The sequence below is a fragment of the Archocentrus centrarchus genome, chromosome 11 (genome assembly GCF_007364275.1).
Source record: "Archocentrus centrarchus isolate MPI-CPG fArcCen1 chromosome 11, fArcCen1, whole genome shotgun sequence".
In the NCBI taxonomy this organism is placed as follows: Eukaryota; Metazoa; Chordata; class Actinopteri; order Cichliformes; family Cichlidae; genus Archocentrus; species Archocentrus centrarchus.
In genome coordinates, this window is record NC_044356.1 from 28,687,605 (window position 1) to 28,713,433 (window position 25,829).

At 39.0% G+C, this 25,829-nt stretch overlaps 1 protein-coding gene across 2 annotated transcripts in view; it reads left to right on the forward strand.

Moving 5' to 3' along the window:
* The window catches only part of khdrbs3 (KH domain containing, RNA binding, signal transduction associated 3), a 131,349-nt gene that overhangs the window by 44,458 nt on the left and 61,062 nt on the right, over nt 1–25,829 (forward strand). Inside the window, exons 2-3 of one of the 2 annotated variants that reach the window (XM_030740920.1) lie at nt 15,942–16,060; nt 24,962–25,078. In XM_030740920.1, the coding sequence (XP_030596780.1) occupies nt 15,942–16,060; nt 24,962–25,078 (236 nt within the window). The remainder of the gene's footprint in view (nt 1–15,941; nt 16,061–24,961; nt 25,079–25,829) is intronic. The other variant, XM_030740919.1, reaches the window with a different exon arrangement.

The following is a 25,829-nucleotide window of genomic DNA, read 5'->3' on the forward strand; positions in this document are numbered from 1 at the left end:
GTTGGCACTCACAGTGCACTACGCAATGTTTATGTAACGTGTCATCAAGATCAGTCCACTTGTCTAGGAGGAGATGGGGAATATATAAACATATATACATACGCTACAATCATGATAGTATGATGCTGTGTTAGTTTTACACCAGTTTTAATGGGATGCAGACCTTCCAAATTTTTCAGCTTTTGTCTCGTCAGTCCACAGAATTTTTTCCCAAAAGTTTTGGGGATCATCAAGATGGTTTTTGGGCAAATGTGAGATGAGTCTTTGTGTTCTTTTTAGTCAGCAGTGATTTTCTCCTTGGAGCTCTCCCATGGATGCCATTTTCCCCCAGACTCTTTCTTCTTGTTGAATCATGAACTCTGACCTTAACTGAGACAAGTGAGGCCTGCAGTTCTTCAGATGTTGTTCTGGGTTCTTTTGTGACCTCCTGGATGAATCGTTGATGCGCTCTTGGAGTAATTTGGGCAGATCAGCCACGCACTGCTGTTCCAAGTTTTCTTCATTTGTGGATAACGGCTCTCACTGTGATTTCCTGGAGTCTCAAAGTCTTAGAAATGGCTTTGTAACCCTTTCCAGACTGATAGATGTCAATGACTTTGTTCTTCATGTGGTCTTGAGTTTCTTGAGATTGTGGCCTGATGTGTTGGTTTTAGAGATCTCTTGGTCTACTGCACGTTCTGAAGACGGGTTCTATTAAGTGATTTCTTGATTCATCAGTTCTGGCTGTAATCAGGCCTGGGTGTGAACTCAGCTTTCCAAAAGAAAACATGCTTAATCACAGTTAATTCATGATTTACACAAATAGGGTGGTGGTGGAATCAGTTTTTCACAGGGCCACATAGGTTTGGACAGTGTTTTCCCTTATTAAAATTATCATTTAAAAACTGCATTTTGTATTTACTCTGGTTATCTTTGTGTAATATTAAAAATTGTTTGATGATCTGACACATTTAAATGTGAGTGATAAATATGCAAAAAACTAAGAAATCAGGAAGCGGGTGTATAAAAATGATGTAAATGGGAGCTGTGCTGTGGATTTTAGACATCTGCTGACAGGTGAGGGAGAAAAGATGAGCGCAGAGTGGAAGATGGTGCAGTGATCATCTTATTATGATGTTTTTTTTTTATTTTCTAATATTGTTAATGCCGAGATTGAAAATAAAAATTGAATCATTGGCCATCCTGGGTATGCAATAATGTGTAAACATTTTGAGCTACTGTAATGTTACAGGCTAGCAGGCGTAGATTGTAAATAAAAAGTATTTACTTCTTGGTGCAGAAAGACTGCATCCTCGTTGCCTTTTGTTGTTGTTGTTGTTGTTGTTGTTGTTGTTGAACTCAAACCAGTGGAATTTCTGAAATGCAGCAGTTCTAGTTTTGTATCTATTTGAGATTTAAACTTCATACTATTTCTGAGGATTGTATACTATTCTGTGATATATGAGACATCTAAAAACTATACATACATGAAAGGGCATAGATTTTTTTTTCTATATTGTAAAGCAAAAGTAATTTTGTTTGTTTTGGGAACTATGTCCTTATGCTAGACACTGTCAGAAAACATATAAAGAAATTGTATTTTTCTTAAAATGTCTGACAAACAGGGTTTATTTAATATAAGATCTTGCTTATCTTGCTGCTTTTAGAAAACGTCTGAGCTGTTTGATAAATTCTAATCTATTGTGTGAAAAACTGAATATTTTATGATGAGAAATATGTTTAATTATGTATGGGGGAATACTATTAACCTATATAGGATGTTTGGGGATCAACCTCATTCCATATTCAGCAGTTTTTAGGCCAAAACTTTGAATGTTCTATACGTTTGCTTTGGCACTTACATCCACTGCGTATAGCACAGTCAGCAAGTCATACAGTATGTCTTTTAATTATATTCATAAATTCACTTATCACTTATGTGTTATGTTAATGGCAAGGTCATAGACATGGCTCAATTACAGGATCAATTTTTTTATGATCACTAGTATCTATTTTCTACGAAGCAGATGGAACAGCTCAGCAAAAACTAAGGATAACAACAGGAACCAGAGATAATGCACTGACCACGACAATCGGCAGTTTTTGTTTTTAACGTGTTTTCTGCCATTTTCAAAACGGTGCTTTTCACCACAAACTAAAAGTAAACTATCCTGGAAAGCCTGGCTGTTTAATGCAGCTGCTCAGAACTTCTTGGATTGGCAAATTTGTTAAGCAAACCTTTGGCAGGTTGAGAGCATTTTTAATCTCGCTGTGAGCATGTATCTAAATGGATAGGTGCCGAGATAAATGCACCCTGTAACTATCTTAATGGTAAACAAACAACCCAGGCCTAAGATATAAGAAATGCTGTCACACGAGGTTGAAGCCTGTAGCAATTATGGCTTCTTTAAGGCGTTAAATGGCCTGAAAATCCAAACTCATGCTCTTTGAACAACCCTGCCACCCATGGGGATCTTCAGGGAACTCTAATGTTCTTACACAGCCATTTTAAATTGGTGACTCACCCCAAGGGTGACAAGACCATCCCTAAAGTTCCCATGATTTTTGCTGTGAAAATGTTCTTTTGTGTTTGTGTAATGCTGTAGCCATTACCACTGAGTTTGGTGGATTAGGATCATATGCTTACATACACGTCATAAGAGGACAGAGTTTGACTTCCACCGACATTCACAGAGTGGAGTCTGACTGGCTGTATTTATGATGCTTCACAGGCCAGATACTGAAATGAAAGAGGCTCCACTCGAGGGGCTCTCTGTCTTAATCCGCGGACATTATCTCCACACTGTAAGTGGGTCTTGGCTCGTTACCCCGCAGTAGAGAGCCAGGCTGGCAGGGTTGCGAGGAGAGAGGCAAAACAGGAAAGGGAAAGGGGGGGAGGGCCTCGCCCAGCCGCCGAGAATGTAATCTCCAGATTAGGGGGCGAGACGAATTCCTGCTGCCAGCCTGACCTTGTCAAGGCAATGGAGGAGCCAGAGTGAAATTGAGATTTCAGGACAGGAGCGAGTGGAGATGTGTTTCATTCCTCTTTTTTTTTTTTTTTTTTTTTTTTGCCTGTTAGTTTCTCTTTCAAGGGTCACAGCTTTGACACTATGATTCATGCTAAATGTGCGTGGTCACACTGGTGGCACACATGAAGTGTATGTGAGGCAAACAGTTTCTGGCACTGACCATACTGCCCGAAACCCTCGGCAGTCACTCGGTCCCCTGTGTAGTTTTTACACGATGAGCAAACAACAGAGAAAAAAAAAAAGGCCAGATCACTACGGTGTGTTCTAATTTACTGAGACTGGCAAATGGGACTGTTTCAGTCTCTGTTGCTCTCATGTGTCAAGACATTGCTCTGTGTTGCACCAAAAACAACTAAGGATTTGAAAACTGTCATGTAGAGCTGAAACAATTATTTGATAAGAAAAAAAAAAAAGAAGAGATCAACAGTTGCTTTATTGATCAAATAATGCTGTTAGACAGGTTCAAGAGAAAGTAGAGGCAGTTCCGGCTTCTCTAATAGCAGGACTCCTGAATGCTTTTTACTTAAGGAGAGGAGTGCCGCATGGTTAATGTGACAGGGGCTCTACAGTGGTATTAAAAAACAATCTGGCTGGATCTTATGTGGCACAAGTATAACCATAGAAAGAGACGCTCTGTATTCACGTAAAGTGATATTTTAGGTTTAGCGACTCTGTAATCACTTACAGTATATTAAGCGTACTATAATTTCCATCCAGCAAAACTATGTAAGAAATGCCATATTCTTATTTTTACATATTAAAAGTTATAAATGAGTGGGTCATAATAATTAAAAAGCTTCCCTTCAGTATTCTCAGAGATTTTTCTAGCATCAACAGCTTTGCCCACTTGGTCTGTTATGACCTGTAGGTCATTTTGACTATTGTACTGTAAGCTGAAATACAGTTTAATCATTGTAATGTAGCAACACTGTAATCACTTTAACTAAATTAAGTCAATATAAGGATGTAAGTTTTCATCCTTAGTTTTCTGCAAAACACTAAAATAAAGCTGTAAGAATAACGCAGTGCAAATTTCCAATTAATCAGAAATAATTTATAAATGTAATAACTATAATAACAGTATATTCTTCACTCTGGGCTTTACAAGCAACAGTGACCTTGACCACTTAATCTCGATTGGTCAGTGTTTGCTAAATATTGCTTTGTTAGGCAAATCGCTGAACCGGGTCTATTCTGTAACTCCCACTTGTGGCCACAGTCCAGGTGAAGTAATATTGTCTCACTTTAAATATATATGATTACACACAAGACACTGGACACAGAGTTCATTAAAATGTTACTAAACTTGGGCGCATGGACACGTGTTTTCAGCCTATTTCAAATCATAAAGAAAAACGAGGACACGTGTATTAATAGAAAAAAATAAATTAAAGTTGAATACGCAGAACTGTCCAAACTCCTGCAGAGGTTCTGTTTTGTTAACAAGCTTCCGTCTTGAATATTCTCCCTTTATATTCAGAATATTTAGACTTCCTGGATGACCTCAGTGTCCTTTCATTGAGTTTATATTAGCATGTTCTGCTGGATGGAAACTGGAAAATGAGAATAATAATGTGTTTGTCCCCGTTTGAGCATTTCATTCATTTGACCCATAATTGCAAAACAACAAAATAATGAGTCTGTCTGCCGCAGACAGCTGCATACAGCATCAGCTGCATAAAAGAAGTGGCAGAAAGCTGCCGATAAACTGCCATTGTGCTATTTAGACAAGACGTGTTTTTATTGCTTCAGACACTCGCTGGAGCAGAAGAGAAACTCACTGTCTTCCAATTTTCAATTCAATTATTTACGGAAGGAAACACATTGAGACATAAGCTCTTTCTATGCAGGTACATACTGTCTGTGCGCTAGTGAAATGAAAAGTAGTGCAAATGATAATAACGTTCATAAAGTACAAATGAAGACAGCAAAAGTGTCAGTTTTGTTGGCATTAGGAATGGGAGTTGCATTGCCTGGAGATGAAAATATATAACCCAGCACAAAATACTGTACGTCAAACATAATAATGTTTTTCCTCTTATTTGAGACCAAAGGCTCATGTAACTCCTGACAGCCTATCTTTAGTGCAGCTGAGAAGTGTATGTTGCCCTGGGGGCACCTTAGTTAGATAAATACCACTAACATAAAAAATAAATAAATAAAAAAAAATAAAAATCAGCAAGTAGCATGAAAAAATTTTGCATAAAACACTTTTTTTTTATGTACAGTTAATTCTAAAGCACCAGTCAGTTCTGCTAAATTGAACACACAGTTATGTAGCCGCACTTTCTCTGTGAAGGAAAACAGTAGTTGGGCTTTTTTTCATTTTCTATGCTCCTTTAGTCTCATCCGCAGCTTTTGGTCACACCACAAAAAAAGCTGTTATCAGATCTATAATTCAAAATTTGTGCTGCGTTAATTCAAAGTTTTTGACATGAACCGGTGCTTGAATACCCTTGAACATCCAAAACCACTGTGGGCTCTTGGGTAATTAGCATTTGAATCAGTGCCTACACCAGGGACGATGTAGCTCTCATTATATTTCTTAGCTGTGAACTTTTGCTTCATATACATTGTTTACCAAAGTGTCGCCACTAAGGGCACCCACACTGTCTTATTAGAGAACCGCTGATCCAGTGCTCTTTTCACATTTAAATTAAAGCAACACTGGCTCTTACCACTTCAGTATTATTGGAAATGAAACTATGATAATTCAAGAAGTAAACTTCTCTTACATTGCGGTAAGCAGTTGTTCCCAGCAGTGTTGTCCATTAATCAATTTGTGTTTTCTGTGCATCATGGGTTTTTGTCTAGCATGTGCTTAAATAAGCAGTTGCTTTTTCACATTCAATGAACAGCTCAACATTTTGTTAAATTGGCATATCACAGAAGACTGACAGGATAAATATTTGATTCGTCTTTGCATTAACAAAGAAGTTAGTTAAAATGCAGTTAATCTAGCTAAGCATGCAGGCTGGATGGAGTGTGAAATATCTAGCCAAGAATGAGTGAATCAGATGAATAGAGCATTGCTTGTCAAGAAATACTAGAGTGACAGTCCCCCTTTCAAATCACCAAATGTTGCTTTACAGTTTTGTTGTTGTACAGGACTAACAAGTGAGACACATTGTGGTAATTTGGAGCCGTTATAGAGCTGGATATGCTAATTTGAACTAGAAAGCCAGTAGCAAGGTCTTCATGCTAAGCTAAAATGTGGTGTAACTAGGATCTCACCTTATACATGAAAATGAGTTCCTGTCTGTCAGATCTGGTGTCTAACTTCAGGAAAAACCATTGTTCATGACTATTAATATACTTAAACATACTAGTCTTTATATATGTACATTACTATTGATTATAGTATTTACAGCTTTAAAGACAGTCTTTGTTATTACTCGCTGCAGAATACTGCCAGAGGCAGCATTTTGCCAGGTGTCTTAAACTATTTTGATATTTCTTTTTAGCCCTACTTCCTGTCTCTATCTCCTGTCCTGTCTCTCTCCCCTCAGCCCCAACCAGTCTTGGCAGATGGCTGCCCCTCCCTGAGCCTGGTTCTGCTGGAGGTTTCTTCCTGTTAAAAGGGAGTTTTTCCTTCCCACTGTTGCTCATAGGGGGTCGTTTTGACTGTTAGGTTTTCTCTGTAATTATTGTAGGGTCTTTACAATATAAAGCACCTTCAGGCGACTGTTTGTTGTGATTTGGCACTATATAAATAAAATTGAATTGAATTGAACAAGAGGTTGATTACTTAAAACATAACTAAAATTTATAAAACAGCTTACATAATCAACCCATTGGGTTGTTTTTGGACATAGTCGAAATAAAAGAAAACGAGTCAGAAACAAATAAATAACGTAGTTACATGTAGAGTGTGCGCTGCAGATCAATGTGAGTCAGTACATTCACAGCATGTACACTGCATGATCCTATTAGTTGTCAATTTCCCTTCATCTTGCCCGCTGACATTGTGGTTACACCCAGTGTGAACATACTGTATTTATGCCGTAGCTCAGCCCGCATCATGAAATTGGTAGACTTAATGACCCAGTTGCTTCCATCCCTAACTTGACTCTCTAGCACGCAGCTGAAGTCATGCATAATCCCACAAAATCTACCCAGCTTATGAATTTTAAATGGGAAGACCTAAATCACAGAGCTGCTTTTAAGTGATTCCATTTCTAATAGGAAAGCAGACAGCTGGGATGGTGTCCCGTTGCAGGGTGGCATCACCCAGGCTGATATATTTTATAGACTGTAAATATATTTTAATGTGTGCAGAGGTTGTAAAGTTGACACATTTGATGCAAGAAAAACTTTTAAAAACTCCCAAACATAAGGGGCTTAGGGAAGAGCAGCCTCTACATGGAGAAGTGAGGTGCTGTTTGTGCTTTTTGCACTTTCTTTTAACTTTGTTTTTATTTTTCTTGTTTTGTACTCTTCAAGTTAATTGCCAAGTTCTGTGCACACCATTCAGTAACACTGTTGACTCGTGAAGTTATGTGAAAAATGAAAAGAATTCAGCTGTTTTCATGCCAATATTATGTCTCAGCTGAACAGAGACCCATATGGATTGAATGAATAAAATATTGAGTTTTGTTTTTTCTTAAGTTATGCTTCACTCTGACATTCTGCTCTAGGAGCTCTGGAGGAGCCAGTTGGCCTAAATATTGCTAAATATGGATGTCATGTTCCCGTCATGGAGGCAGTTGGTGCTGAGACTTGTTGATTTTTCTTATTACTGAAGAACAATACCGTTCTTTGTATACATTTACATACTGGCTGCAAATTGTTTTTTTTGTGTGTGTGTGTGTTTACTTACCTCCTTTGTTTAGATTACCTCAATGAATTTGTGGGTTCTTGGAAATCTTTTTTTTTTGCGTGTTTCGAAATGACGGCCCAAATGCCAATTTAAGAGGAAGCTCTGGAAAACAGAAAGCAAGCTTTAATTAAGCATATGACTAAAAAGTGTCACAGGCCCGCTCATGGCCCATAACAAAAAAATGAGGGGAGGCAAAGGTATAGGCCAGTCAAAGTAGTTTTTATTGAAAAATATACTCAAAACCCAAAGGAAGATAACAAATATGAGATGTGAATATATCAGTATGTTTAGTGTGTCTAGGGGTATGATTCTCGCTTCAGGTGCGAGCGGTCCTGGGTTTAAATCCCGGACAAGCCCCCACTTGTCACAGGCTGGTTCATGGCCCATGACAAAAAAATGAGGGGAGGCAAAGGTATAGGCCAGTCAACATAGTTTTTATTGAAAAGTATACTCAAAACCTAAAGAAAGATAACAAATATGAGATGTGGATATATCAGTATGTTTAGTGTGTGCAATGCATGAGTGAGTGGACATGTATGTGTAAATCTGGATGAATATTGCAACCCAAAACCAAACTAAAACAAAAGACAAACCGGGTTTACCTGGAGGAGCAGAGAGGGGAGAATGGTTAGTAGAGCCCTGCTTAAATTACTGAGCCCAGGTGGCTCCAATTACTCAAGACCCACCTCTGCCTGCAGGAGGCACCGCCCCTGCAGGTCAGAGGAGGGGCTGTGACAAAAGTGAAGCCAAAGGCTGGGTCAAACAACATGGGAACTCATACACGGAGAAGGCAAACAGATGGACTGACAGAAGACTGAAGGAGTTTGAAAAAGTAGAACCAATGAGGGTAGGAAATAAATTAGAAAAGAAGGAAAAAGAACAAAGGCTCAAAGTGAAAGGACAGTAGAACACATGAGAAAACAAACCTTGAATATAAAGTAGGAAGGAGCAAAAAGAAAAAAACTCACAGAGGGAAACACAAAGACAGAGACAGGGGGACATCGAAGGAAGGAAGAAGCAGGGAACTAGAACACAAAGGAGTACAAAAAAAAAACAGTTGTTTTCCGCTGTTCTTGATTTGTCCTGGACAAATTAGCAGCTGTCTGAAATCAAAACTACATGTAGAAGATTTTCCTTACACTGAAACACCTCCGTTCAAATAATTTGGAGATCTTTTTAAATCTCTTGCCAGGCTTATATGCAGCCACCGGAGCTCTTTAGATCTTGACACCACACACTTCGACAGCAAAGAGAACACCAGGTTTAAATAAAATATGTTCCACTTGTCACTTCTTAAAGCTTGGTATACACGGTGAGTTTTTAAGCCGTACCAGATGAAAGATGACCGGGATTGTGACGATATCTTTGGCTGACTCCAACGACTAACAAAAAAGAAAGTCTAGCATGCGAGCATAAGAGATTTGTGTGATGTATCCTACAGCTGTTATTGTGACCAAGTCGACAGTAATGTAGCATTAAAAAATAAAAACTAACAGTGGAGGAGTAACGGCTCCATGCCTTGGCCTCGGTAAGTAATTATCCACTGTACAGTCTGCATCCATCAAAACTGATATCCTACTAATGTTTATTAAATCCTTGTTGGACACTGCGGCTTGCAATGAACTAGGCTCTTAATAAGGTTCTAATCATTGGCATCTAATCTAGAACGCCAGATTATAATTTGAAAAATTTGATGTTTTTTTTGGGGCATACGTACTTTTTCAAGTATCTGTAAAATTAGGACTATAAATAACATTTGAGTCTTATAAGTATATAACCTTCATGTGTAGGCACTGTTCCAATGTAATAATAATGAAATATGTTATAAGATTTCCACTACTTACTTTTTAACTGCAGAAGAAAAGGAATAAAAAAATGAAAGAAGTCAGCGGCTCTTCAGCAATAAGAAAAAAAATCAACATGTTTTAGCAGCAACAGCCCTCATCAGGGGAACAGGATGTACATACATATTCAACAATATGTAGGCCAAGTGGCTTCTCAAGATGTTTTAAGGAAATCGTCAGAATTCAATGTTTCATTAATGTATTCCATTTGGGTCTTGCAGCAACTGAGACTTATTGGCTTCAAAAGCTTTATCAACCCACTGAATTTCTTACATTCTTCACAAGCCTGAGTCTTCTGTTGAATGGGAGATTCACATAAAGAACAGCAAGTGTAACAAGAGTAAATGCTACACTGTCAGAAAATAAAGGACCTCATTGTACCTTTAGGGGTACAGTGGCTTGTCATTGGGGCAGTAGCCTCTAACGTACTGCCACAGGAGACAAAGACAAATCCTGTTACAGGTTCACCTTGTCAGTTTTGTTTCCTATAGACTGATCTGTTTGACTGAAGGCTCTCTTTTAGTGATCTTTGCTGGAGGTGAATTAAACAGTTAGTAGGTTTGAGCTTTAGAGAGAGGTATAAATCAGGTATACTCCTCTAAAGGAAAGGGGTGGAAAAAGACAAGGGGAAAAAAAAAAAAACTATCTTAGTAGGGAAAATAAAATGTTATAGTTGTATCCTGATTGTTCTATTTTCAAAACGTTTGGAAGACAAGTTCAATTAATTGCTGAGCCCTAATCTGTAGGATTGGTATTTATGGAACAATTTTTTAGTTTTACTGACCACTTTAATTTAATTTCTCTAATTTGGACCATCTTGATCAACCATGCCGTACAGTGTCTGGATGCATGGTCCTGTGTCGTAGTTTGACAACCACTGACTTAACTTCTGGTCCTTGGGATGAAACAAGAGCCATTCACCAGGAACAGAGAGAACAAAGACCCCAGGAAAGTCCAAACCTAGAAGCTTGTTGCTGTGAGTTCACAGTGCTAACTTCCCCACCACCGTGCTGCCACTATACAAAATGCATACAGAATGAAATGTGTTAGAATGCATTAAATAGACAGTAAAATCTTAGATTAAAGTAAAATGACTCTTTCCTGATACTGCAACAGCCCTGCGACAGGCTGGCGACCTGTCCAGGGTGTGCTCTGCCTCTCGCCCTTTGACAGAAGCTGTTAATGTGTACCTTTCATTGCTTGGGAATATATGTGTACCTTTTTGGTCCTAGGTCCAATATTTAGTGCTAGATGGTAGATTATGTAGATTTTAAGTGCAGGGACAGAAGTGGACTCTCACTGTACCCCCGTTTCTGAGAGTGCAGATGCAGGAAGTTGTGTTGTTGGAAGATGTGCCTATCAAGCAAGCAAATTGAGTTGGAACAGAGTAATCTGATAGAGCTGGGTAGGAAAGAAAAAAGAAACAACAGGCACACTGTGCGTGTGTCAGTGATGCATGTATAATCTGTTTCATTTGAGCACTTGGTAAGGGCTCTGAGGTGGAGGAGATTCTCAGTTCACGCTGCCACATTTTCCACATTTCTGTGCCGCAAACAAGATTTTGAAGGAAACCGTGGTTGGTTAATTTGCGCTAGCTGATTCTGATGCCATGTTTAGAGGGTGAGCTCATTTGAAGCTGCCGTTTTGGCTGCCTATTACACCTGCTGATTGATTGCAGTGCCCTGTTGGGGCTCATTTGGACTTGCAATGCAACATTTTCTTGTGCTGTAAACTTGGGGAAAAAAAAAAAAAGAAGTTGAATCACAATCTCAGTCACAGTCTCGCAACATGCCAGAGCCTGAATATTTCGAGGACAACGCCTGGTGGAAGGAGGAAACTCTGTCTTGGCATGTTGCTAGGTGATGCATTAATATTAATGTTGTCTTTTTCTCAGAACGTGTGCACTCTGTGCCCCCCCCCGGGATAAACTGAAGCTTAAAGATATCTCCATCTTGCTGATACTTCTTTTATCCCTGTTAAAACTCGTATCAAAGGTTTTAATTACATTCGGCTAATGTAATGCTGTAGAGCTTTGTTGAGAAATCACAATTGGCTTGCAGATTCCAGTTTGCAGTGTTGATACGGCCAGCTCGGTGTAATTGAAAAACTGGCATGTAGCATATCTGCTCATGTGATGTTTAAACATGTTCAACTTTATTGTGTAACAGAGGCTATTTTGTCTCCATCTAATCACCATTTGATCAGATCCTGAAGCCGTCTTCATGAACCTTAACTTAAAAAAAAAAAAGAAAAGCTGAAGCGTGATTGTTCTGTTTTAATCTGATGATTTTTTTTTTTCCTGTTTGAAAATCATTTTGTGCAGGAGACATAAATCTGTGATGGAGTTCACCTTCTACCTCACCCTTTCCTCCTGCCGGGCTTTTAGCCTCGAGTCTTTGTCGTGGACCCCTCCTGCACCTCTCTGCAAAACCATTTTCCTGGCGCTGAAACACAGATGTTATCCATCTGATTAAATGTTCAAGGTTACATCTCCAAATACATCAAAGTCTCCCTCTCCCGAAAGAAGAGGTATGACAGCCAGTATTTTTGGTAGCCTGGAGCCACGAGCGCCAGTGTCCTCCCTTTCAATTTTTTTTTTTTCACAAGAACATGAAAGGGACTGTAGCACATGTCGTGTGTGCTCAAGTAAATCGGTGTCTCTGCTCAAATTAGAAAGTATTAATGACGGCTGCGCCTCGGCAATAGGTGAGATAAGTGATACTGAAGGGAACTAACATTTTGACAGTAAAAAAAATATACTGAGGGTCATTTTTTTTTCCATTTCCAGGCTTAGAAAAGGCTGAACAAGGCTGCCGTTCCTCCAATAATATCGTGTTATTTTGTTAATAATCATGATAATAATAATAAACTTCATGGAAACACTTTATGATAAACAGTGTTTATAAATGGTAAACTTGTGGCCGATTAAACCTTTATTCATAGTTTTTTTCTGTTAACAGAAAGGAAATGGTAATAGTTGTAATAGATCATCTTAACAGAGACTGAATGTTGATAAATGGTTGAAAGTGGGTTCTCTGAAGGTTTGCTGCCTGCGACAGCAGACAGGGACAATGTGCTATTTTACGCTTTTGCTGTGAATGTGAAGCAAAGCAGCCTACATATGTATATGTAATAAATCCACAGAAGAACAGGCCTGGTGTGTTTTTTTTTTTTTTTTTACTTTAATACAGAATCAGTTATGATAGTTATGATCCAATAGTATGTTATATAATTTAAAATCAGGAGTTTATATCATACAAGCTAAAAGATGCTCTTATTCACATCGTGGGCAGCTCCACATTTTTGATTTGACAGATTTTTACACTGGATGCCCTTCCTGACACAACCCCACGAGATTTGTGTCTCCACCGAGGATCAAACCAGGGAGCTTTTGTTTGATAGATGAAACCACTACACTATGGAACCTCTAGTTGGTATTATACGAACTAACAATATAATTAAACATGAGTGGTGATTTTACTGTTGACAAATTATGGTCAATAACATTTACCAAACACTATCATTAATCTTTATTTATCAAGTTACCATTTATTAGTGATGGTTTTTATTAAGTGTAATAATAAAATAAAATAAAAATAATATATAAAACCAAATATTAATCCGTGTACAAAATAACATTGTTTCTGCACTGGGCCATGGGCTAGTAGATCAGAGTTTTACTGGCCCACAAAAAAAGCTTTTTGTTAGTAAACTGATACTTTAATTCATAATAATACAGTCATGTGAAAATTAAAGTTTTCACAAGGCTTTGCAGTCCTGTGGGGGAAAAAAAAAAGAAAGAAAAAACAAAAACTAACTGCACCCATGATTCAGTAGCCACCTTCAGCAGCAATAACTTGGAGTAATCGTTTCCTGTATGATGTATTATCAGGAATTTTGGCCCACTCTTCTTTACAACCTTGCTTCAGTTTATTGAGGTCTGCGAGCATTTGTTTATGCACAGCTCTCTTAAGCTCTCACCACAGCATTTCAATCGGGTTGAGGTCTGGACTTTGACTGGACCTTTATTCTTTTCTTTTTCGGCCATTCTGCTGCAGATTTGCTTCTGTGCTTGGGATCATTGTCCTGTTGCATGACCCAATTTCAGTCAATCTTTAGTTGTACTTTGTTATTCAGTTCATAGCCAATTCAATGACTGCAAGCTCAAATCATCACCCCTCCACCACGATTCTTGATAGTCAGTGTGAGGTGTTTGTGCTGATATGCTGTGTTTGGTTTTTACCAACACTGTGCATTATGGCTGAACAGCTCCACTCTGGTCTCGTCTGTCTGAAGGACATTGTTCCAGAAGTGTTGTGGTTTGTTCAGAGGCAACTTTGCAAACCTGCTGCCATGTTCCTTTTAGAGGTTTTCTCCTGCAAACCCTTCCTACTTGTTCAGTTTTTTTCTAATTGTACTGTACACAAACTTTAACACTTAACATACTAACCGAGGCCTGTAGAGTTTTAAATGTACAGCAGCTTTTGGGTTTCTCTGAGCATTGCAAAGTCTGACCTTGGGGTGAATTTGCTGGGATGTCCACCCCGCATTGTGTTAGCACACACCTGAATGCTCCAGACCAGCAAACTGTCAAAACTTTTAAAAATTAGGAAGTATGTTTTGTATTGGTAATCTACTACTGCAAAGATATTGAGGAGCTAAGACTTTCAATGCTGTGTCCTCTTTTAGACTCACCCAAGGCGGATGGCTGCTGTCACCCTGCAGCAAAGTTTACAAGAAATTTACATACAAAATAATTAGAAGGTTGTGGCAGACTGAACAGTTTGTCTGCATACAAACAGCTGTCTTTTGAGTTTCTTCTTAATTCAGTTGCACTCTGATAAAAAAAAAACAAAGCAACAGTGGATAACAGCAGGTGAAGAAATTGGTTTTGTTCACATGACGAAAAACTTTTATTGGCATTTTCATGTGTAAATACTGACTGTAAGGAAAAAACTAGCAGAAACGAGTTAGTAAGGGGTCATTTCAGTCAGTTTGCCTCACAGGAGAGGAAACACAGTCATTGGCCCTAACAGGCCAAGACCTGGCCAGTCAACTTACCCAACATATATTTTTTAAATTGGCTCTGGGCTCCGTGGCCAATAAAAAATTGGTTACATTGAAGGTTATGTTAAGACCAAATAAATCAGGTACAATTAAGGTAAAACTGAGAGTTAATACAACAAGAAACAAGGATGCAAAACACAAAATGACAATAGGAATTAGAAATACCAATAAAAGATTAAAAGCGATGAAACAGAAATAATAAACAAGCCAATTAAAGGCCGATAAGCCGGCAGTAAAAGACTTCAAGAGGCACGATCACATGCAGTGACATCACACCAAAAATACCTCTATAAAAAAAGTGTTTCAAAAGTGATTTAAAGGAGGCAACCCAGAACACACTGTGGTGCTGCAACTGCTTCAGTTATATTTATATACTTTAAACTGTGATGTTGTTGGTGGGGACTTACAGTTAAAATTACTACAGCCCTAAACCTTTGTTATAAAAACAAAGTTATATTTGCAGTTAATTTGATTTCAGTCAGCAATGTGTTCCAAATGTGGTTGCCATTTATGTCCAATTTTAGGTCTGAATGTGGAATGTTAGAGTTTAGCGTGTGCTAGGACAGGAGTTTTCCAATTACTTCCAGGATCTAATTGTACCAAGGTGTGCATTGTAGAGGGTGATGCTTGAGGCCTGCTGTGTGTAAGAGAAATTGGAGAAAATCATGAAAAGTACTCTCATGCCTATTAAACAGAACTTTATGTGTAAAATTGGTTCCTTTTAGTGGAGCAGAAACACCAAATATTTGCTTTCTACATAAGGATTTACTTGGGTTGGGTTTTGAACAAAAGACATAACCCTGGAGTGTCAAATTAAAAAAAAAAAAGATTAAGGAGTCTTTTGAATTTTTCTTGACAAAACAAAAAGAAAAAGTTTTTTTTTCTTTTCTATAATTTTTTTTTTTTTTTTTTTTTTTTACCAAAAGTGAATATTGTGTTTAATTGTGTGACACAAGATGCCAGTCTAGCTGTTTCCAGTCATGATGACAAGCAAGGCTAACCACTAATGCACAGTCATGTACACTCATCATGTTCTGTTGTTCTGAGAACAAATCACATCCCTGAAATAAAAGTCAATACAAATATTCTTTCAAAATATAATGAAGATACATATTTTTTTGCACTCGCGCGTCTCTGCTTTCCATCCCTGTAAGTTCATGCTTTTCAACATAGACTCATAACTTCTTTCTTGCTTCTTTCCAGAGATTGAAAAAATTCAGAAAGACGAGGGCAAGGAGGAGGAGAAATTCATCGACGTCGTCATCAACAAGAACATGAAACTGGGCCAGAAAGTTTTAATACCAGTCAAGCAGTTTCCTAAAGTAAGTACTATGGAACCACCACCAGAGACTTCTCCAAGAATGTGATGTGCACAGATAGAGAATTTTAGATCGTGTTATTTATAGATAATGAAGTCAACTACAGTGGCTCTGGTTTTGATTTAAATTCCTTGCAACAGCCACTTGACACTTTTTGTTGATGCTTTATGTTATTAGATGTAGCATATCCGGTAGATGGTGTTCAGGCAGAGAGTTACATGACAGAACTGGGGTAGGACTGTGTTAGGGAGGTGACTTTCTGTCTAAAGAATTGTTTAAGCTTTTGAAAAGTACAACTGTGATTCTCGCTGCTCCAGCACCGACCTCTCCTTTGTGTTGACCTTGGTCAGTGACACTGTGATGTCTCTGTGCATTAATTCGTCAGTGAACAACTTCAGTGGATTTCATTTTCTTGAATGTTAGAGGATTTCTTATGATTCGTGGGAGATTCCAGGTCTTTTTCAAGCTCTAGAAGCTGTTTTTCTCATGAAAATTTATAGCTTGAATGGGGAGAGTGTGACTGCAGCGCGTCCCATAAGTCACATATATAGAGTCGAGGACAGTCGGCTTCACAGTGACCTCCGTGTAAAGCCATTTTGAGCGATAATACTGCTGGCACATTTGAGAGCACTTCAGCCCCACCCGCCACTAGGAGCCTTCATCGACGGCTACATTTATTGGAGTCACAAGCTCGATGCGTGACAGGGATTTCCCACTGGGAGCACAATGGGGAGGCTGGTGTAAAAGTGAGAGGGCTGCTCCTAGTTTGGGGACATCACTCAAGTTTTCGCCTTAGCCCCCACGGGAAGGATAGCGGCAACCTCCAGCATACCGCTGGAGAGGGCAGAGTCAAAGCTGAGCCAACAAACCTCCAGGTTTGGTTTCATCAATCTCAACACCAATCTCAATGTGACATTTCAAGAGTGATATACCCCGCTGTTTATTAGTTTACACCTAGCACTTAATTCCTTAATAAGTCTGTGACACAATCTGGATGTTAATGCTCTTTAATGTTAAGTAGTTGTGACTGAATTAAAATTTATGAACTCTTTGAACATGTGTAGCTCAAAAAGGAGTTAACACTTTGTGTACTTTTCTATTGTAAAATATTAGAAATTAGAGATTTTTTACATATGCAATAATTGCCCTTCATAATATGAGACTTTATAAAATTTAGATCTGCTTGACAGTACTGCCAGTGATCCCCATCATACAGTCATTGATTTTTGCATGTGTTAAACCTATTTGTGATGTATAAAAGGTATTTTACACATTGAACTAATATAATTTTGTACAAGCACATGCTAAAATAATAAAACATTTAATAAGGCTCCAACATTTAACACTGTTAGCTTCCCCTGACTACTTTGCTTGCTTCGCCATGTTAAAAGTTCTACTTTTACCATTTGGTACATCTTATCCTTCCCCTTTTTTTTCAGTTTTTTATTCATTTGTTCGAGGCTTACGATTAATTTAAATATTGCATTTTTAAGGACTAAGTACACTTGAACGCTGCTATAAATGTAAAGGTAGACGCATTTTGTGAATTGTACATCGATACACAATCACATAGACTCTAGAATCGAATTTATCTAATTCATCAATACAGTTAATTCAAATGTGCATAGCTCTGTAAATGTTACTATATATAATGCTAATATCTTGCTAGCTAAAATCATAGATATTGCAGTTGTTTAAAGCATATTTCAGTGACTGTTTTTTAGCATAATTAATTGTTTAAAACTGAAATTAAGTGATTATAAACACACTTATAAGCACTCTTAGCCTAGATTTTTATATCCATGCAGATGTCTTTGTGTTTGCTGGGTGCACTTTGGGAAGAGGATATATACGTATCACCACGTATGATGTTGAACTCTGTTGTAGAGCTCAAAGTAATTCTGCAAAATAATCTCGATGAGCGCTGACTGTGTACTACATACATATGTGTGTAATGCTATCTGAGACTGATCTGAGTCTCCTAGGTTCACAGCTAAACAGATTTGCTTTGACAGCTTTGATAAGTAGAGCCACTAATATGCTGTTTAGAGCTCCAACAAGCCACCAGAGGAAGACAAATTCAATTTGTTCTAGCTGACAGGTAGCAGTGGCAAGAGTGATCGGTCTGACTTGAATGGCTTTTCTCCTGAGCTGCGAGCATCACCTTTTGGCTTCTGGCATTGAAGTGGCACCGCCATTTTCCAAATGGCCGTTTAGGAGCACGTGGAGAGCGGTTAAATCTATCCTCTGCAAACATAGCTTTTTATCAAAATGAAGCAGGCAAGGACACCATGCAGGAAGTTCTGGCCTGAGATAGAGCCGCGTGTCGGCAGTGATTTTTAATACCCAACACTGATGAATTATTTAGAGTTCCTAAGATACTGGAAAGCGTGACACTAATACAAGGTTCCACTGTGTGGTGTGGTATGTTAGCTGTCTTTTACGTTTTTAGCAAAAGATTTAATTGAATCCTTGCGGACATAAATCACTATGACACATAATGTCACACCTACCCAGGAACTAAAAATATTCTACCTTTCGAACATCGATGCTCTATCAGAGCTCTTCTGTACCCATCCTGGTTCTGCAGGCTCTCTCCCAGAAAGCTCTCTTTTGGCACGGAGCACCACAGGTCATTAGTGAGGCGTAAGGAGTCCCACTGGTTTATTTCCAGTTCAGACTGTGGCTTTTCTCTGCGCTGGGAGCTGTGATTTATCCTTCTGCTGTCGTTCCTGTCCTGCTGTCCTCAGCACAATCACTCAGCGCTGGCTCTCTGTGAGCGCACCTTTCTTCAGACTTGCAGTAATACATTCAGCAAATGATGAAAAGACCTCAGATGTGCCCCCCCCCCCCCCCCCCCCCCCCCCCCCCCCCCCCCCCTTGCACCGCCCGGCCCCCTTCAAGTTAAGCATGATTAATCAGACATCCTTTCTCTTCCTGTGTCCCCTTTTCTTTCTAATCATCCGCATTTTTCTGGCCACAGATAACCAGCAGAACCAAGATGCAAGAATTAAAATGCTCTTATTGTTTTGTTTTTTTCTTTGGGGGCGGGGTTAACATCTATTTATTTTTCATGCGAGTAGCAGCACAAGAGAACAGCAAGTGACAACCTGTGATTAAATACATCAGCTTTTATTTTGGTGATTACAGACAGCAGCAGCAGCAGCACAATCCTCTCAAACAGCCTAATGACATGAAGCGGTTACAGAAGCCCAGGCAGGTTTTTATAAGTCATATAATCCCTCCTGATAACGGAAGCATTAGCCAAACCCCAAAGCATCAATCACAGTGGAAGTCAGACAGATTTTGATATCTGATAAACAGCGGGGATTAGAGCTGTTTGTTCAGTATAGACTCATATACGTGGAGGACAGTCCATATGAGGAGGTGTGTGCCGATGTACCGACTGCCTCGTGATGTGTTAAATATCCGGATTAAGACGTCTCTCTGACATTTACTGGCTTTAATCAAACCAATACAAAGCAAATCGGCATGATCCCTGTTTAAACAGCCACAAACTGAAAATAGCTCCAGACAAATACCATTGCATCGTGTCACTATATTGTCTATAACATTAGTGTAACATGGCTGAATTAAGCTGCTACACATCAGCTGCTGTGCTCCTCTTTAAGCCTCGATTTCTGCCACATTTATACACGTAACCCCACGTTTACTGTGGGGTTATGTGATTAAGTCAAAATAATTTAGTAATATACATGCGCCACTTGAGCACAGCCAAGTTTAAACTTCAAGAAACATCAACACTGTTTCCTTGAAATTATTTAGGAAGTAATGAACAGTAGCATTTTTTGAGAGACCACAATGCTCCCTGAACGTTATCTAACCTGAAAAGCTTCAGTGAACATACATGCAAATTCTCAAACTTTAAGTGGCACTACGAAATCCTCTACTGGTAAGTGAAGCATTATTTGCTTATTACCGAGTCCATATTTTTATTCTTGGACTTAGCTGGAGCTCACAGTGTAAAATTGTCCTTCTTTATCTTCTTCCCTTTGGTGCAACACCTCACACTGTCTGAAACAAGCTGCTTTGGGATATCCACTCTCACAGACGTCTTACAGAACCACAAGAAGAAAAAACTGAACCTGAAGTCTGCGCTTATGGCTCACAGGGAACAAGAATTTGGCTGTTTGTTTATGATGAAGAAACTATAAAGAGATGATGGCTGACTCAAGACTTTTGCACAGCACTATATAATTAGTCATATTTAGCTACCTGAATTAAATCCCTTATGATGTTAGCTAGTTGGTAATGTGTTTTAATGGTACATATTTTACCAGGACGTCCATTAAAAATGACCAAAATGTGGGGCTCTTCTGACACCACAGAGCCTGGAGCAGTTTCCCAGTTCACTCAGTTAGTAATCCACACCGTCATGTTTTTAGCTGATCTTCAGTACCAACGCTCGGCTTCAAACTTGACCAATTATTTTTGGAAAATGAATGCTTGGGCATTTAAAGCCATTTTTACAGGAAGGCCTGAGGCCCTAATAATCTTTTTCCCTCATCGCTGTCTGCCATTTCTAATCCCTCTGCAACGCTCATTAAATTATCACTCTGCACTCATAGAAAGAGCAAAAAAAAAAACATTGCACCTTGCTTCCTCATGCTTCCTCCCACATTACGACGAGAGGAATAATTTAATAACATGAATTCATTAAAAAGCTTGTTTCTCAGCTGATCAACTTCATATATTTTGTGTTTTGTGCTTTTATGCCCTAAAATTCCAGTTCAGTCATTGGATACAACATCTGATATTAATTTCTCTAGTTAGTATAAAGTTTTGAAAGGAAATTAGAGGAGGGATTTCTTCAGGTGTAGACGGGGTGGTTACCACAGAGTAATGAGGCCGTGGCCAGGATCTGAATTCAAGCGAAGACGCTTTCCTCTTTCAGGAGATTCTGTCTTTCTTTAAACTGTCCTCTACAGAAAACACCGTATCTAAATGAAGAAGAGCATTTGTCCTCTCGGCTCAGCAGAAAGCCAGCTTCTCTCTAATGGCATCCCTTATTCCACCGAGCCTCAATTGCTCTGCCAGCAGAGTAAATTTATGTCTGTATTCATTTCTGTTTCACAGCCTGTCTGATTTTTTTCTCCTCCTGTAAATTTGCTTCTTTTCGCTCTCCGCCTGATGCCCATGTATGCACAGTTGATGTGGCTTCTACACTACGCTTCTACACAGTAACGCTTTGTTCCTGATCAGAAAATACGCTTTTCTGCTTGTTCAAGCGTTTTTACCCATCGGCGGGTACGCAGTTAGGAGCCAGAGGACTGAGATATCTGCACAAACATCCCGGACGTTGTGTCCGATGCACAACCTGTCAGAAGGAAGGAAGGGGTGCGTAAAAGCTTTAGTAACGCGGAAAGATGTCAGCTGTGTAATCTGGCTCTGCAAATCATTGTTCAAGAGACGGCACAGCTCAGTGATCAAGGCTCCATCCAGGTGGAAATGATGGATGCTCGGGACATCGGTTAAACTCAGCACATTTACAACACTTCCTGACACCCTCTGTTTGCCCCGGCGCTGCTGTCTCCTTTCATGATGCTTTTGTAAACTTGATTCCTTTGGAGGAAGAACACACTTTGTTTGTATAGATAATACTGAATTGAATATTTTTCACCTAACAATTCATTTTGTCATGGTCTCTGTTGATTGATGGTTTGTAATTCTTAGTTCTTGTTCCTGTTGTGTCTTACTTCTCTCATGACTCCTGTGTTTCTGTCCCTCTGTGTATCACTGATGTTTGAGGATATTCGTGGTTCCTACTTTGGTTTGCTTCCTGCTTTATTTTGAAGTTCAGCTCCTCATTGCCTTCAAAGTAAAAATTGCAACCAACACACTTCAAAAGGCACAACTTTCTCTGTTTCCCTGTATTTTTTTATGATTTGGGTGTTTTTTTGTTAGTTTTTTGAAATACAAAGACAGCAAAATGATTCTCATTTTTCAAAAACAAAAACCCTCCATGCAGCAGTCACAGCTCTTGTCTTGGTAACAAATTTTAGAGCATCTCTGCTCTCTTTTCCTTATCCTCCATCTGTCTTTCCTGTTTTTGAATCCAGCAACAGTAACCCTTAGTACTAACCCTTCCCAGCTGTTAACAGATTTTTATACTACCTAGGTAGCTAACTTTACCTAGAAGACAGTCCATCTGCAGTTTTCTAATTTTTGTAGGTATTAGTGTTAAAAATGGTCTCTTTCACAATTGTCTGGTTGTGTGCCATTATGTTTGCCCTGCAAAGAGGATTATATTATTTGTTGTCTTATATTAATTATTGCTTCAGATGGTTAGAGCTGTGAGTAAGAAGGGTGCACAGGTAATACAGGCCCAACAGTACACCGCCCAACACCAACTGAATGTTTCAGGTGATGATAAACTCATACAAACTGAGTCAAGTCCTCACACACTAACAGGAAGGTTTAGTTGTCTGGTACATAGTCTTTAATGCAGAGTCATAACATATTTTAGGAATTGACTTGGTCCTATTCGCAAGTGCAGGGTTAGTCACTGAGGTGTTTACTTTGAGGCAAGTGTTGAACACTGTATGATCACATCCAGGTACAGGTACAGGTGTAATTACAAAAGCTGGAGGAACATTCAGTATCTGAGAGCAGCCAGATTTCCAACAACCAGTTACTGCATTTGAGCGATTCACTACTCTCAAATCCTTCACCCAGGAATCGGCAGGAGCTTCCTAATAAGCACTCACTTTCTGAACAAAAGGCAGGAGAGATATAGGTGAGGTGCAGAACAAAACTGGCTGCTTTTTTTTATCCTCCTGCTCTCTAATTGATGACCTAGATAGTGGAAGGAGACAGCTGTATAACTCACTGTTTAAGGGAAAATGTAGGGTGGAGGACGAGGAAGGCATCATTCCCCTTTTGTCTCTCTGACCATCTCCAGTTGCTGGTGAAATTGTGATGAGGGTCTTTGACTTTGATGGGTGTCTGTGCACAGCGCTTGTGCTTTTACATCTGGAAAGCAGTCACCTTGTGAAGTAATCCAGCCGGTGAAGCCTCAGGAGGAGGAGGATGGACCGGAGATGCAACGTTTATATTCAAATAAACCAACGTTTTTGAGGGAATGTTATAAACTGATTGCAGGAGGTAACGCTGTCATGACCTAAAATCTTTTTTGTGTGTGTGTTAGCGGGGCAGGCTGATCTTAGCCTGTGACCTGTACAATTAATAAGTTGTACAATTAGTGAATTAATTAACAATAACTACAAATTAGTTGTCAAAAGTTGCACTTAATTAAGAGTATACAAAGTAATTCATTCAGTCACAGGCCACCTATTAGGCTCTTTGGCTCCCTTTAGTACCAGTGACTTTAAAGAAAGTAAAAGAAACATACCAACTCATTCCCATGAACTGGCACATTTTTTTTTTTTTTTGCATTATATTATTGTACCTAGAATGTATCAAATTCTCCACATTTCATATTAAAACAAACAAAAGCTAAGACTGAAATTAAAACAAACAAGCAAACAAAAAAAAGAAGCACTCTGAGAGCACAAACCTCCACTGAGGCAGCCCGCTCTCTGGGCAGTATTTACTTTAAGGGAATCATTTTGTATTTTGTATGTATTCATTTAGTTTTAGTTGCTCTTATTAAATGTACTTTCAGCAGTTTGTAGTGCAGTTAAAAAAAAGTGCACAGTGCAGCTTTTATGATCAGCTCTTTTGAGCCCATTTTAATAGACTTGACATAATTTTAAGTGGAATTATTTTTGATATTTTTTTTATTTATGCTGATTTATTCTCTTCCTCTTGACAATACTGTCTTTAAAGATACAGTACCAGTCAAAAATTCGGACACACTCGCCCACTGGTACTGTATAACTAAGGTTGGTTCTGCGTCATAAGGCTTTTTGTCAATTTTCCATCAATAAATCAATAAGTTGACCTTGGAGACCTTGACGGATGTAAGCCAAATTTTTAATGGCTTGTTAACATGACCCCGCTCTACGCCCCTACAAAGTTTAACAGAATTCATTCTAAACTTTTCGAGCTGTTGTGTTTTCAGACAGCGACCAAAACCAAAAACAAAAAAAAAAACCTTTTCTCTTAGTTAGCTTCTCCTTGGGGGAGGTAACTAAACTAAAAGTGAACATTTTGAAACAATAAAAACAAATCTGAGACTAGCAGATGCTCTGTGAAAATGAGCTGAAAATAAAGTGAACTGAAAATAACTTGTAGCCATGTGGAGATGCTTCTGCTCAGCCTGTGTGAACTGTGATGTCTATAGTCTGGACTGGGCCTAAGAAAAATAGTCAAACGCATAACTAAGCGTTGCATTAAATGTTGCCTGAACAAGTTATCTTTTACAGCTCACATCTTTTACCTTGTGTTGTAGGAATAAAACACATTAATTACATAAAACAAGAGTTTGTGATCATTTCTAAGAGTTCATTTGATAACATACAACGGCCTTATTGCCCATAAACAGGTATGTACTGCACAGGAGTGTGTTTATGAATGGGGATAGAGTAACAGTGCTCTCCCCTACTCTGTTTATTTCACTGCCTAGAATCTATGGAAGCTGTTCTGTTACAGTTTCCTGACTTCTTTCCACTTGCAACAGTTCCTTTTGAATTTCATGTTCTGTTATCCTTTTTTTAAAGACTTTTGGCCAGAGCCACACGGATTTTTCCCGCAGTATAAAACCTACAGCCCATGAAAAGGTGACCCAGTGAACCTTGGATAAGACATCTCAGAAATGCTTCCTCACTGATTTTATCGAAACATGAAAGAGGAAAACTGCTGATAAGTTTTCATTAGCTTCAATCTGTGGTCGAACCACATGCGAGTGACATAAAAGTCTTTGTTCTTTATCTCAAACACACAGATTCTGACTGATCCGCGCTCTCTTGCTCTCTGTTGCAGTTTAACTTTGTCGGCAAACTCCTCGGGCCACGCGGGAACTCGTTAAAGAGACTACAGGAGGACACTCTCACAAAGATGTCAATTCTTGGTAAAGGATCCATGAGAGACAAAGAGAAGGTAACCCTCCAGTTGGTTATTTCATTTTTATTCCTGCTCGCCTTGCTCCTTTTGCTCTCGTTTCACCTCCAACTCATTTTAACTTGCTCTGCTGCTGTTACTCTAAAAAGATTTGAAGTGAACAGGGTATACTGTTAGAGTGAAGCAGTGCCTCCCATAGAAAAACAGAAATGTGAGGCTCTCGCGCTGACATGAAATGACGTCGTCCTGTTGTCTCAACTTTTCTCAACTTTTTTTTTTTTTTCTCCCAGAGACATTGTAAGCTTTTTGTACATACACCCACTTAGATTATTAAATCAGTGGCACTGAAAGTTCCAAAATGTCTTTCAGCTTGTCAGAGCCAAGGCAAAGGATGGTAGATTTAGACAAGTCAAGAATGATTTTGTAATTTCTAAAGAACTGCATGTTCCAAGACTAACAGTTGAAACTCTTGCACAAGTACAAGTTATTAAGGAGCAGAGCCACTTTGCCAAAGTCTGAATAAAGCTCCAACTGTAACCTTGGCCTCAGAGGAGGTTCAAATGGTCTGAAACAACCCGTAAACCACCAAGGCACAGGCCTGCCGTGAACTGGAAGCTGCTGGAACACCTGTGTCACTGTGTGCAGACAGACTAATTTTCCATTGCCTCAGACTGAGAGGCAGTTGTCCAAGTAAGAAGCTCCAGAGTTGACAGACAATTTGTTACTGATTACACGGACAAAAAAGTATTCTCAAGGCAAGCTTAATGGTCAGATGAGGCGAAGATTGAAT